Source organism: Phodopus roborovskii, unplaced genomic scaffold (genome assembly GCF_943737965.1).
Source record: "Phodopus roborovskii unplaced genomic scaffold, PHOROB, whole genome shotgun sequence".
NCBI classification, from domain to species: domain Eukaryota; kingdom Metazoa; phylum Chordata; class Mammalia; order Rodentia; family Cricetidae; genus Phodopus; species Phodopus roborovskii.
The window spans coordinates 16,533,249-16,549,199 of record NW_026126517.1 but is presented as its reverse complement, the minus strand read 5'-3'; the positions used below and the strand labels follow the sequence as shown (position 1 = coordinate 16,549,199).

General features: G+C 36.1%; 1 protein-coding gene across 1 annotated transcript; it reads right to left on the bottom strand.

The window, feature by feature from the left end:
* Positions 1 to 4,641: 4,641 nt before the first annotated feature.
* Positions 4,642 to 5,607, bottom strand: LOC127231567 (olfactory receptor 147). The gene has a single exon (XM_051197173.1). The coding sequence runs from the start codon at positions 5,587 to 5,589 to the stop codon at positions 4,642 to 4,644; it is 948 nt and encodes a 315-aa protein (XP_051053130.1). The 5' UTR covers positions 5,590 to 5,607.
* Between the last annotated feature and the right edge of the window lie 10,344 nt (positions 5,608 to 15,951).

Here is a 15,951-nt window from a genome sequence, read left to right as displayed (position 1 = left end):
AGAATAGCATTTAGTTATAATAAGGAACTTGGGGATTATGTTACACTCTGAATGATAATCAGTCTTTAGGTATTGAGGGATTGAAAATTAGTGTTGTATTTTCTCTTCACTCTGTGGCAAGTCATCCCCCAGTGGACATAGAAAGATAGACTCTCATCTCCCCAATCATCTCAGACTCTGTAGATAATCTCTGACTTAGGTTCCTTTCTGCAGTTAAGTGAGAATTGCCCAGAGAATATACACTTGGCTTACCAAATTCTGTGTCTTGTAGGTGTACAGTGTTATAACATGTCGCCTTCAGTGATGTGTTTTATGAAATGCAACAGGTGCTTTTTCATTGACTTACATAGCTTAAGAAATTGTTACTTACAAACACCACTAAATTTCTAATTGAATACTCTGTTCAGCCATGAGTCTTATTGTTTTCATTTTTTAAACACTGTCACTCTGAAGAAAATATTTTCATTTTTAAATGCTGTACTGTTTATTTTCTTGTCGCTGTGATAAATGCCTAACAAAAGCAGGTTAAGAAATGATTTATTTGGGTTCATTGCCTGAAGGTATATCCCATCATGGTAGGAAATCTATCATATTAGGTCACATCACAAAGAATTTATATCCAGGAGACACATATATGAATTTCCACAGTTGGTGTTCTTTATTCACTTCAAAAACCAAGCAATGGCATGGAGTTAGCAATCTTTAGAATGTACTTTTCAGATCCTCATTATTGGGAACCAAACACTTTACTGAAAGTTATCTTTCCTGCCCCAGTATTTTATTCTTTTCAAAATTCTGGTATCTAGACATATTTTATTAGTTTCTTTAAAGGTTGCTCATTATTAATACATGGAAATTCAATTTTTAGCATTGACTGATATTCTGAAATTTTCTTTCTAATAGCACATACTTTTGTTAACTCATTAAGAATTTCTATATAATACCCTATTCCCTATGAAGAAATATCTTTATACTTCATACTTTCTTATTTGGTATAATTTGTTTACTTTTCTTGTAAACTACACATCTAGAACTACCACACTGTGATGAATAAAAAAAAAAAAAAAAAGTAGAGGATGGAGAGGCACCTCAGTGGCTAAGAGCACTTATAGTTCTTGTAGAGGACCAGGGTTTGGTTTCTGGTACCCAAGTCAAGTTACTCACAGTTGGGTATAACTCTAGATTCAGTGGATCATATGTGAAATTCTGGACTCTAAGAGTATGCCATGGGTGCATGAGTGGGAGAAAGAGACACATACACAGGCCCTGGACAACCCTCATCAAACTCCAAGGAGAAAACAGGGACCAGCCAGGCTCCACAAGAGGAAGGACAGACAGGGGCTATTAAAACAAATGTATGGTGTGGTATGTCAGAAAGACAGAGAGATAGACAGAAAAAGACAGAGAGACCAAGGGAGGGAAGGAGCGAGGGAGGAAGAATGAGAGAATGGTTTATTTCTGGTAGACAGGGGCATATCTGAAGAAGTGAAAGTGGTAAGGAGCAGGCTGAGATGGGTGGCTTGATAGCTACCCAGGGCCATGGTGATGTCTGTGCATGGACTACTGCCAATGCCCACATGTGGATTAACGGCACTGATGCATTCACAATCTGTGTCAAGGTTCATGGCTCCTGATACCATGAAGGCCTAGAGGATAGGGCTGTACATAGTTGGCCTCACTCTTTACTGGGTGCAACACTACAGGGAACTGGTCCTGCCACACACCTGCTGAAGCAGTCAGGAAAGAGGGTCCCACACCACACCTCACCTGGTCAATAGAGATGACACTGTTCATGGGGTCATGGGTGAGCTGGCACTGAGGGTGTGAGAATGGGAGAGCAGGTTGAGCCCCTGTCATCTGCCATGTGGTGGCACGGATAAGGGAAATAGAGTCTCCTCTCCTTACCCCTTGAAACCTGCAGCAGGTAGGGGACCTAACCCAACCTGTCACTAGCTGCAGCACTTAGGCGAATGATTACTGACCCTCACCTGTGAAGAACAGTAGAGATGAGTCAGTAGTGTAGCAGAAACCAGAGGCTTCAAACCAGACCAATGTCTCTGCAATAACACTTGATAGGAAAGATATATGGATAAAAGTAAAAAAAAAAATAATCTTAGTAGTACAGTAGTGGCATGCAATACTTGGTGGTCACTAACATCTCTCTAAGAACCACTTAATGCAACAGGACAGGAATCATGTCTGGTACTAGACACTGAGCCAACTATCCCAGAATAGTGAAGTCATAGATCAAATAAAGAAATCTGCAGCTACTGCTTTAACTAAACAAGCAGAGTCCCTAATTACATTATAAATAGGTAAATAAAGATTATTAAGAATGGGAGAAATAGTCTTCCACAGTGAATGACACAATTGGACACAATACCACATGATCAGCCCTGAAAACATACATACAAGTAAAATTGCTCAGAATAAGCATGTTGTATTTTGTATTTAAGAATTAGTGTGCACGTATATAACAACAATTGATGGAAAAAAGAGACCATGGATTTGAAAGACGCCAAGGAGCAGTAGATGGGAGGGTTTAGAGAAAAGAAAGGGAAAGAGAAATGATAAATAATTTTAATAAGAAACCTTCATATGTATGGCAATGGAAACTGAAGGGGATATGTTGACTTCAATAGAAGGTGTGAAGAATGAAGGAGCATCCGTTCCTAACAATGCTGAGAAAACACATTACAAAGAAAATGGGAACCATACAAACAACAGCAAATGCCACACTAGTATTGCTTTGCCCAGCTGTTTGCAGGAATTTTCATTACTGGAGAACGAGATGTAAGTTCATAGTTGTAGAAGAAAAGCAATCAAATGTTTCTTTAGAATTATTCTTAAATATAGTATGTTACAGGGATAGAATATTGTATAAATTGTCCAAAAGAAAAAAGCCATATTCCAGAAGGATCATAAAGAAGGTTTGCAAGACATACATTTCCTCTATTGTAACACAGAAGACATGAAGCTAGTTTTCATTCAATGAATACGTATCTCAGAATACCATAGTTTGTATTCTAAATGTCTACTACTAATACTAATGTATTCTAAAAGTTCTACTACTTCTATACTTTAGAAATGTTGAAAATTTAAAAATACAATAAGTATACCCTATCTCTAAAAAATAAAAAAATACAATAAATATTATTTAAGACCAATAAATAGAATAAACTGTCACTGATGGCATATTGTAAATGAATACAAACTATCTCTGTGCCCAGACAACACATACCTGATACATGTGTTCAGACAAATCTTTGTCCTGGTCAGCATTTTCTCAGGGCAATTTTAACATCTTTGTTCCTCAAAGTATTGATTAAGGGGTTCATCCTGAATGGGAACCACAACAATGGGTCACAGGTGGGTACTAAGCCACCCTGTCTCCCAGAATACCACATTTGTATGTGTGAACTGACCATTTGCATGTCTTCAATAGTGTGTATTTTAAGACATTTGTCCACTTATTAAATGGTATTAAATGGCTTTTAATTGTTGATACATAATCTTATTGTTTATATAATCTGGATATACTTTTATTTTGCGCATAGCCTGCAGATATTCTAGTCTGATACACCTAAAATATTTTACTATTACAAAGTACTCACTTAAATTTTATTTGTTTATCCTTTTTCTCTTCTGTGCTTAATGTTATTCTAAAACACAAATCTTAACTTGCCCAAACATATTTTATAAATATTTATAGTTTAAGTTTTTGTGTATGAGTTTGGTATATTTTAGAGGAATCAACTCTTGTGTGTCATTTGTGTACTTTTACAATGAAAGGAATCTGGTGTGACTATCATTACAGCTTTAGAAATTTTTCATATAAATGTTATCATTCAGTTATTAAAGGTAGAATAAAAAAAATCACAATTACAAGCCACTTACTACAGTACTTACGGAGATGAATCACTGTGGAAAACCTCAGATCAGAGGGAAAAAATCCGACCTCTGAAAGAGCTGTGGAAGGATTAGGTGAGGAAAGTTCAGATTGAAGTTTGAAAAGGATCGCAGAATTATATTGGAAGAACAGTAGGAAGTCTCCAAAGAAGCATTTCCTTTTAGAAGGGGTTCACTATGAGGAGATGTTGGCCACCCTTAATATATACCAGAAAATAAACTAATGCATTTGAGTAAGACTATGTGATGTTTTTGAGACATAACAAAGAGAGCACTAGAGTCCATGTGAAGGATACTTAGCTACAGCCAGCCATGATCTCCATAGTTGTCCCCCTAGATGGGGAGATGAGTAGATCCTATAACTCACCATAGTTTATACCCAAAGTTAAACTGTTTATTCTATTTTATTATTACTTCTACTAGTAAATGTTTTCTATGTTATACAAGCAAGATATGAAATTTCTATTGGTACTTCCTTATCTCATGTACATAAAATCCTAAAAAGAGATGAGAAAAATTATTGAAAGAATAGAGTAGTTATATGGTATAGCCTGTGTACTAAACGTGATTGTTGTGGTACCAAGCAATAAGAATATCGATAATAATTTTAAACACCAGAGCAATACACTTAAATACCACATTGGTATAAACAAAATATCTTCATGAAAATAACAGTAAAAATTTACATTTCTTTAAATTAAATTTTAAATTTTTAGATTATTTCATTTCTAATTAGGATATGAATCTGCTATGAACTTTAACCACAACTTTCCTCAATGCTATTTTGACATCTTTGTTCCGAAAGCTGTAGATCAGAGGGTTGAGCATGGGAACCACATTAGTATAGAAAACAGAAGAAACTTTTCCATGCTCCAAAGATTCAGAACGATTGAGGTACATGAATGCTCCTGATCCGAAAAACAGAGAAATCGCCATGGCATGAGAGCTACAGGTACTAAAGGCTTTTGATCTTCCCTGCGTGGATTTGATGTTGAGAATGTTGGCAAGGATAAAAACATAGGAAATGAGGATAGTAAAGCTAGGGACTGTGATGTTAATACCCACAACTATGAGAACTACAACCTCATTGACATAGGTGCTGGTGCAAGAAAGTTGAAGGAGGGGCAGAATGTCACACAAGTAATGGTTGATGACATTGGCATTGCAGAAGGTCAGTCTGAGCATGCACCCTGTGTGGGCAGAGGCTCCAGCAAATGCAATCCCATAAGAAGCAAAAGATAACATAGAGCATACCCGGGGAGACATGATAACCTTATACAGCAATGGATTACAGATGGCCAAATATCGATCATAGGCCATTGAGGTCAACATGTAGCACTCAGAGATGACAAAAAAGAGAAAGAGAAACAGCTGAGTCATGCACCCCACATGAGAGATGATATTCTTCTCACAGATGAAGTTCATCAGCATTTTGGGACTGAAGACAGAAGAGCAGCAGAGATCAATGAAGGAGAGATTGAAGAGAAAATAGTACATGGGGGTGTGCAGGTGAGGATTGAGGCCAATCAGGGTGACCAAGCCAAAGTTTCCCAACACTGTTATAATGTAAATCATTAGGAACAGATAAAATAGGGGCAACTGTAGCTCTGGACGATCTGTCAACCCAGCAAGAACAAATTCAGTCACCAAGGAGCCATTTCCAGCCAACATGCTTATCATTGAAAATCTGGAGAGACAGAAAAACAAATTTCATTGGCAGACATCCTTGTCATCTGTTCCTAAGCTTTAATTCATGGTAAAGGACTGGAATAATTGACATTCTCTCTTGTTTTTCACCATCCAAATGTTCTGCCACAATCCTCCACCTTTTGGATCTGTATCACTTTTATCTACATGAGGTATATCTCTCCTTACTAAAAGATAAAGAGACAGAATGGCAAATTAAAGCCTGCTGGCAAGCTTAATGAGATTATCTTTAAAGTCATTTCACTCACCTTTCACTTCCCAGTTCCTACTCCTGCTTAAATGACTTACTTAATACCAAAATTCTCCAGTAGTGACTAGGAAGAGAGCATTGGTGTAGAAGAGCCATGCTCTTTTTTTCTGTTCCCAGAAAAAAAAATCTTTTACTCTATTGGGATTCCAGATCTCTTGCTTCAAATATATAAGGTGTCAGTCATTGATGATAGGTATGGGGAAAATCTTTGTTACCTTAGAGTCACATGCAACAACATTTTCTTCTGTTCCTACACTCCAGTGTAGCCTAAATTAAAGAATGAATTGGCTATAAACAGCCTCCCAAAGATATATGCTCAGTATTTGTATATAAAATTGTAAATACAATTTTTAAAATGTGTTCTTGTGTCATATTTCTGTATGTGTATCAAAGTTTTATAAAAGAGACAATCTCTCCTTCTTGATGGCTGCTACATTCTTGATGTGTTACCTGCAGCTGCTAAATTGCCACACCACTACAGGAAAAATGAAGTGATATTCAAAGGATATAAAATTAGACAGAAGAATAGGAGCCCGGCTGCATCTCTCAATGAATATGATAGCTCCTGCATGTGTGAGTGAGATAACCTGAGGGAGAGAAACTTACCCTCTTTCCTCTCAAACAACTCAGTGCCGGCTCTTCATGAGTCTCACCTCTGCTAACTTGGAAGAACTGGCTTTGCAATAGCCACAGCCAAACTGACACAGCTAAGGAATCTTCTCTTCCTTAACCTGGGAATTCCTCACAACCAGGATGTTCCAGGAATCACTATCAGACATAGCTCAAATCTGTGGTCATGAATCTACCAAGAGGATATGAAGGAAAGCAACATATCAGACCTCAGAGCCACCATATCCTAGAACACACTGAATTTGCTTTTGGCTTTTCAATCTTTCAGACCTTGTTAGAAATCCAGAAATGCATGTCTCTTATGCCACCTGGAGGGTAATCAAATAGGAAGAAAAAACATGATGATGTTTGTGCTCATACCCCAATTCATAATAATAGAGGTGAACTCCTCACCAGGGATTAAACAAACCCCCAGAGTATACAAATATGGAGTCTCTAAAAGCATTCATAATCTACACCTAGATTTGTTATCATCAGTATTCACTAATTATAATTCTACTCTATTACTCTTAGTGAATAAAGTAGTATTTAATAATATTTCTAATAATTTTAGTAATCTTGAGTACCATTGTATCCAATAATAAACCCCAATTATTTTATAGGCACAAATATTTTCATTTAGCTATTTTCAGTAACAAATATAAATAACGTACAAAGTAATAGACTGTATGAGAGTTTCACATATACGTACATTATATTTTCATCTCATTCACCTCTTTGGTTACACTTTCTTACCTGCCTCTCCTTTTCTTCCTTCCACATACATAATAGTTTCCCCTTTCAAATACCCACCTTCAGTACTCACCACGTGAACAGAAAGACACGTCTATTCCTTTTGTGAAAGTGACTTATTTCACATAATCTGTCCACCATCTATTGTATCCACTTTCTTACAAAGGAAATTTTGTTCTAATTTATAATTGAATAAAACTTTTGTTGTACAATACCCCAATATTTCAGATATCATCTCTCTGTGTACCTGAGACCTGCCTGAAACTTGTTATTTGGTGCAAGCTGAAACTAAACTCACAATACTCCCACCTAACCCTACCAAGTACTGAGGTGATAAGCATCTTCCTCCATGCCCAGATTACTTCTGATCCACAGATTAGCATATAGACTTATTCCATATCATGGCTTTATGAATTGTTTTAAAATATGAATTATATCATATAGAAGTGATTTTAATTTTGGAGAACACAATCTCTGCAGAGATAGCCCTGGTTCATTTGTAAGTTTACTTTTTTTACTTCATTGGAACTCCTATATTGTTTTTCATGGCTATTGAACTAATTAATATCATACCAACAGATTAACAGGGTACCTTGACTCACATGTACTCACTAATGTTATGTTAGTTTGTTCCTTTTTTTTTTCCTTGATGGTAATAGTTTTGTCTGTAGTAAGATAGAACCTTGGTCTAGTTTACATTTCCTCATGTCTGAGAATATTGACTACTTTTTTCATAATTTTATTAACTATTTGTGCATGATCTTTAGAGTACTTTCTGTTCATTTCATTTGCCCATTTACTGACTTGATTACTAGAGGATTTTTAGTGTATAATCTTTGAGTGCTTTTTATAGTCTTCATGTTAACTCCCTATTGGATTAATAATGTCAAGCATCTTCTAATCTAAAGGCTTTCATTTTCCTCTTAAAATATTAAAATTAAAGAATATATATATATATAATAACATATATATATATATGTTATCATAGGGTTTTTTCTAGCTCAATATATCTTTCATCTTAAATGGTTGTCAGGTATATAAAAAAAGGATAGTGTATATAGGCTATGATTTCTAGATAGAAGCAGCAAGATTTTTCAGTAGAAAGGGACATTCATTTATTGCTGGATCTGAAAACATGAATTCAATAATAACCTGAACTCACTGGGTGAAAGGAAAGAACTCACTGTAGCAAATTATCTTCTTATCTCCAGTGTGTCATGTGCACTCTACATAAACACGCAAACACACACACACATTTATGCACATGCAACACATATGCTTAACACCCATACACACATATACAAACATATACACTTATACACAAACATATATAATATGTACACATACATGCATACATAATATATACTTTCATACACATACATACATTTGTGCAGACATACACCCACATATATATATATTCATATATATACATAAATATGTATGTATATATATATATGTGTGTATACACATGCATATACACATATATACCTGAACACATAAATGCATACACACATAAACACACATATACACATGCACAAATACATGTTCACATGCATACATGAACACACAAATGCATATATACACATACACATACACATACACACACCTACATACATACAAAAACATTTGTATACATATATACACATATGCATATACACATGTGTAAGCATTTATATACAAACATACACACATATACACATGCATGTATACATACATATAACCCCACAACTATGCATATGCATATATATGCACATACACACAAACACTCAAATATATGCATACATATACACATACACATGTATATGCATACAAAAACAAACACAACCATACACAAACGCACACACACACTTCTTCGCCCATAAACACATGAGTTAAGAAATAAAACGGAATTTTGTGTATATGAATATGCACTTTGGCTTAGGCAAAGGTACCAGGTATACAGCATAAAAGTTCAAAAATCATATAAGTTCACAAGAAGGCATAAAAGAGATCATAAATTTATCCTCTTCAAATTTTCACCTACTTTCTCCAATAGTGATATCTTCAAAAGCTGCATGTTAGAACATAACTAGAAAATGACATTGCCACAAGAATGGTAACTATTCTACAGAGCCTAATCTGCTTCCAGGAGCTTAACAGGGATGTTGTGAAAATATATGTATGTGAACATCAATGTATAATCTTGTAATCTAAGCCCATGTCTGCATTTATATACCTTCACCAAACCAGGACACATAATCCGGCATCTACTAAACTGCTTTCCATTGGTGTAATCTCTCGTTTAATATATCCACTTTAATCATGTGCAGCTATCTTTAAGCCAACTTTAACTTAATTAAAAAAACTGAGAGAGAAAAAAAGATAGAGAAAGAGAGACCATAAAAGAGGGAGCCATTATAGGTTTGAAGACAAAACTAATTCTAGAGAAATGTCGTTAGACCTACAAGACTGACCCAAACTAACGATTTGAACAACAGTGGAAAGGCTACCATAAATGCCTTTCCCTCATAATGAGATTGAAGACTAACTTATCCACCATCATAGAGCACTCATCTAGTAGCTGATGGAAACAGAAGAAGACATCCACAGCTAACCACTGAGCAGAACTGGAATCCAGATGCAGAGAGGGAGGACAAGAACAGGCTACAAAAACACATAGAGACAGCTTACCTGATGCAGGAGGGAGGGCCTAGTCCCTACTCCAAATGACTTGACAGATTTTGTTGACCCCTCCTGAAAGACATCACCCTCCCTGTGTAGTGTAGGGTGGGGTGGGATGGGAGGATGGTCAGGGGAGCATGGGAGGGAGGGAAAGGGATCTGTGATCGATTTAAAATTTTTAAAATTTAAAATTAAAAAGAAAAATAATCCGAGAGAAAGTAATGAATTCTTGTGATTGGTGTAACTAAAATAAATGTGTTCCACTTAACAGGTACTCAAGGAATCAACATCTATAAGAGCCTGTAAAGGGGGGAAGCAGAGGCACACCCTCAAGAACTCAGAAAACCTTTTGAGAAAAACACAAATGAAAGCTATCTTGATTTGGGATCTTTGGAGCAGGACAGGTGTGCATTCATTTTCTTCGCATATCAAAAGTCATATACTAACAGTGACTGTTATTAGTGCCCGTGTTACATCTGGGGTATCCTGGGCTTATAAAATTTATTATTTGCTCAGTGTTATAGGTGAACATTGTAGTTCAATGGTCAGTACATTTTCGTTGTTTTGTTCTTACATCCCGAAGTCTCCCCTTCCCTCTCTTCTTCCCAGTTCCTCCCCACCTCCACCCCATCCTTTCCTCCTCCACTGTTTTTCTTCAGATGCAGATAGGCCTCCCATGAATATCAGTCACCCATGGTTATATTTATTCATACTTGACAGACCTTATTTTTTTTTTATTTTTGAACAAAATCAGCTTTTAAAATTGCATTTTAAAAGTTTTATTTTTTTGAGAGTATGGCACAATTAGAAAGTTCCTCCCTTCCCTTTTCTCCCTCCAAACCCTCCAAGTTTCCCCTTCTTGCCCTCCTTCAAATTCATGGCCTCTTTTTTCATTAATTGCTGTTACATGTTAATTATGCCTACAGGTGTATGTATGAGTGTGAGTCTGTGCACCTGAAAGCTCTGCAAGCAGAGGGCAAAGGAGACATTAGATCTCCTGGAGTTAGAGTTGCAGACAGTGCTGAACTGCATGAAGAGGGTTCCTTTCAAGAGTAGCACGAGCTCACCATGGCTGAGCCACACTTTCAGCCCAGTAGATGTGTTTTCCAGAGGGAACTGTTATGAGAGACTGTGTTATGAAAAGAAAGTTTAAAAAGAGAATGTTCTTCTTGTCAAAATGATAAATATTACAGACATAAGATAAAACTGTAATTTAAATAAATTATAGTCTGAGAATATTACAGACTTTTGGAAAATGAATCTTAAACAATTTTATCTGTGACCCTTTACCCATCTTTGTATCCTAATTATTTTACATTAGAAACACTTAGGTGGACAGGTTTATGGAATTAAGTATCTTAAGTATCTGACACCAGTGAGACCTTATATTGCTATCTATAATTGACCCTGGTTCACCAATGCTTCAAGGTTGATATATATATATATATATATATATATAGATAGATAGATAGATAGATAGATAGATAGATAGATAGATATAGATATAGATATAGATATAGATATATTAACTGAAAGTGGGAAATAAGAAAGGAACTCCTTAAAATATTGACAGGACAGAGAAAGCATAAGACCTTGTTCACCTACATTATTCTCATTTAGCCTAGCAATTTTCCCAGTATGCCAAATTTCAATAAAAATAATAAATACTCTAGGCAAAATCACTTTTCTGCTCACCACAACTCTTACCTAAAGTGTAAGAAAGTACTGGTGGTCAGTGTCCTGTGCTATTCTTATTCACAACTATAACAACTGGTTTGCTATGAACACAACCTCTCAAATACGCTGCAAGCACATGTTCATTGAGGAACTACAATTTTCCATTTCTCCCTGGTTGGCTAACTCATTTTGGTTCAAATAACCTTTTTGATCCCATATTTGGTGTGCCCCAATTTGTCCTTTTGAGGGAAAACATATATCAAATTATCACTCTGTAAAAATACTATGTCAGTTTTTTAAAAAAGAATAAAAGTTATCTATTTAATATCCAGTTCTTCCAAAGTTTGAATTTTGGCTTGTGTTTGAGCTTTCTTGTTTTTCTCAGTATATGTTTGTGAAGCTCTCTCTCTCTATCTGTTTGTGTGTGTGTGCGTGCGTGTGTGCGTGCATGTGTGTATGTATGTCCAATTCAATGCTAAAACTAAAAACACTAGGTCAGAATACAGCCTATTGGGTAACTGAAGCATTGGAATTATTTTCTTCATGGGTCAGTGTCAGTTTGCGCACAGGTTTTCATTACTGAAGTGTTCTTTACTTGCTTTAGCAATGACTAGCCTTTCACTGTGTCCTCATCAGGACCTTACCTCTGTATATGAATGTCCTTGTCTGAATTTGTACTTTCTCCATTTATAAAGAAACCAATAAAATTAGATTAGAACCTATACTATAAACCTCATTTTAAAATAATCCCCACATTAATAACCCTGTGTCTATTTGTTGATATCAATTTACTAAAAAGAGCTAGCCTTCCTGGGTCTGCATTAATATTAGCCATCATTAATAAAGCAAAACAAAACTGATAATTTCATTGAAATACCAATGTCATCTATGTGTGGGATAATATCCTACTTTGTATCATAAAAAGAAAAAGTTGCCAACTAATTTAGTAGTAAAGAAAGTATTATAAGCTTCTAGATACTACTATATAACAAAGAATTAAACAATGCCACCAAGTACATGAATTTGAATGTAGAAGTCACTGTTTTATTTTGTATTTCTATTTTTATTTTTAAAGCAATCTTATTTTACATACCAATCACAGTTCCCTCTCCCTCCTGTCCTTCCACTCCTCCCACAATCTCCCCAGCCCACCCCATCTTCTCCTCAGTGAGGGTGAGATTCCCATGGGGAATCATGAAAGCTTTCTACAAAATCTAACACCCCTTAAAAGTCTTAGAAATATCAGAGATACAAGGAACATACCTAAATATAACAAAGGCAATAAACAGCAAGACAACAGCCAACATCAAACTAAGTGGAGAAAGCTGAAAGTGATTAAACTAGAATCAGGAAAATGGCAAGGTTATCCACTCTCTACTTATGTTTTAAATAATATTTTTCCTTTGAAAGTTTTATACATTCATATACAGTTATAAGACATGCATTGATCTTATCCATGCAGCATTTCCTTTCTCTAAATGCTCCTTGTGACCCCACTCCATCCTCCTCCCAACTTCATGTCTTCTTTCTTATTCTTATTAATAACCCCATGTCTAATTAGTGCTACCTGTATGCTGCTATCCACCAGGGCACATGCAACATACCAATGACAATGCCCCCAAAGGAAAGTAACCATCCCTGCATTAGCAGCCATAAATGTAAATAGCTATTTCACATGTATCTCAGGCACATAATAGGGCAGAACTTTACTGTTTGTGTATATCTTGTTTTCTAAAAGCTCCCAAACCACTTTATTCTTATTCTACAACAAATAACTAAATAAATATTTTTCCTATCAGTAAAATAAATTTCCTTCATAAATTGACAATTTACAACCACTGTTATTTTCTGTATCCTTCTATTTTGTATGTCATTTCTATATTGTAACTGAATTGTTTAAAAATTATTTTATGAGTATTTAGCTTGAATATAGGTATGTGTAACACACACATGCCTGGTAAATAGTAAGAATGGAAGATTGCCTCACATCCCCTGGGACTGGATTTATACATGGTTCTGGGTTGACCTGTGGTTGCTGTGAACCAAATCTAGGTCCTCTGTAAAAGCAGAAAGTGCACTTAACCTTTGAATCATTGTTCCAGCTCCTGACCATTTTTTCTTTGAGTTCACAATATAAATATAACATTTCTTGCTTCATTTTCCTCTCCCCAAATCCTCCATATAAGCCTCCCCTATCTCCTTCAAATACTGGTCTCTTTTTCACTAATTGTTATTTCATATACATATATATATGTGTGTGTGTGTGTGTGTGTGTGTGTGTGTGTGTGTGTGTGTATGTATATGTTTATGCATATGTACTCTTTAACCTTCTCTGTCTGTATAAAAATATTTGTGTTTATATTTTCAGGGTTGACAGTTTGGCATTGGATAACCACTTGGTATTTTTCTTCCCTGGGGAAGACACCTTTGTCTCGCCTAGATTTCCTCAGTTGCCTATAATTCTTTGTGTAGAACTAAAATCCTCATGTTTATTTTTCCTCATTACTATTCACTTTGGCACAAACATGGCTGTTGTTCTTGTTCAACTCACATTATATTTTCTTTAATTAAATTCATTAAAACTGTAGACCCAGTTATCTATTAAATAATATACATACACATGTAAAAATGTCAATGGCAATGAACTTATAAAAGCCATGTGTTATCATTATCATCATCATCAATTTTTATGACTCATTTGCAATGACAAATCCAATAGCTATGAATAGCTTGCACAGTGATAGCTATATCTGTCCTCTCGATAAGACAACAACAATAGGGATAAGTGATGAAGTATGAGATAATTGCTCATTTCAGGGATGCTACACAGCAAGAATCTGCATCTAAGAAACACTACAATAAAACTTATAAAGGATGAGGCCTGCTGAGACCTGGGAGACAAGGGAGATTGTCCAGGCAGACTGGCCTTCCCAGAGTTTACCTGTGTCCAGGTTCTACCTCTGCCCACTGTAGGATATACACTAGCGCCTGTTTCTGGCCTGCCTTCTGGGGGCCTTACTCATAGCCTCCTGAGGCCTGGGGTCTGCTCGAGCACTGGGAAGCCAATCCAGGCAGATTAGCCTGTCAAGAGTATGCAAGCTCCCAGTCCCACCTCCACCAAAGGAGGGAACCAGCCTTCCAGTGCCCTGCTCAGAGCTTCCTGAAGACTAAGGATAGTGTTTAGAGAGGCCCATTCCATAGTCTGCCAGCCCCCTAGTCCCACCTACACCCACTGGACAAGTAGAGGCATTGGAGAATTGGACCTGCTTGCACTCACCAGAAGAGAACCTTGGTCCTGTACTCACCAAGAGAGGGAGAGACCTCCAACAGCACACAATGGAAGAAGGGAAAGGTAGATGACAGCATAAGAACAGTCAACAACAGAAAGATCACCATGACACCGCCCCAGAGTCTAGGGACTCCACACCAGCAAGACTGGGCATCCCAACATAGATGAAGCAGAAGAGAATGACCCTAAAACAACTGCATGAAGATGATAGAGATCTAAAAGAGGAAATGAAAAAATCCTGTAAAAAAAAAATGGAAGATAAAACAAATAAACACACACACACACACACACACACACACACACACACACACACACCAAGAAATCAACAAACCAAACAGATGAAGGAAAAAAATTCAAACAGTCCATGACCTGAAAACTGAAATAGAGACAACAAAGAAAACACAAACTGAGGGAATTCTGGAAATAGAAAAGCTGGGTAAACAATCAGGAACTACAGATGAAGTATAACCAACAGAATACTAGAAATGGAGAATCTCAGGAGTTGAAGATACACTAGAGAAATAGGTTCATCCACCAAAGAAAATCTTAAGTTCAACATATCCCTAACACAAAATATCCAGGAAAAATGGGACACCATGAGAAAGCCAAACTGAAGAAAAATAGGTATAGAAGAAGGTAAAGAAACCCAACTCAGGGTGCAGAAAATATATTGAACAAAATAATAGAAGAAAACTTTCCCAACCTAAGAAAGATATGCCAATGAAAGTACAAGAACACCAAATAAAGTAGACCACAAAAAAAGTCTCCTTGACACAAGATAATCAAAACACCAAAATTACAGAATAAAGAAAGACTATTAAAAGCAGTGAAGGAAAACCCTTCTCTAAAATAGACCACATAATTGGCAGTATAGTAAACCTCAATAGGTACAAAAAAAATTGAATAATCCCCTGTATCTTATCAGACCAACAGGCTCTAAAATTAGAATTCAACAGCAACACAAATTGTAGAAAACTTACAAACTCATGGAAATTGAACAATGTGCAATTGCACCATTCCTGAATCAAGGAAGAAATAAAGAAATTAAAGACTCCCTAGAATTCAATGAGAATGAAGACACAACATACAGAAACTT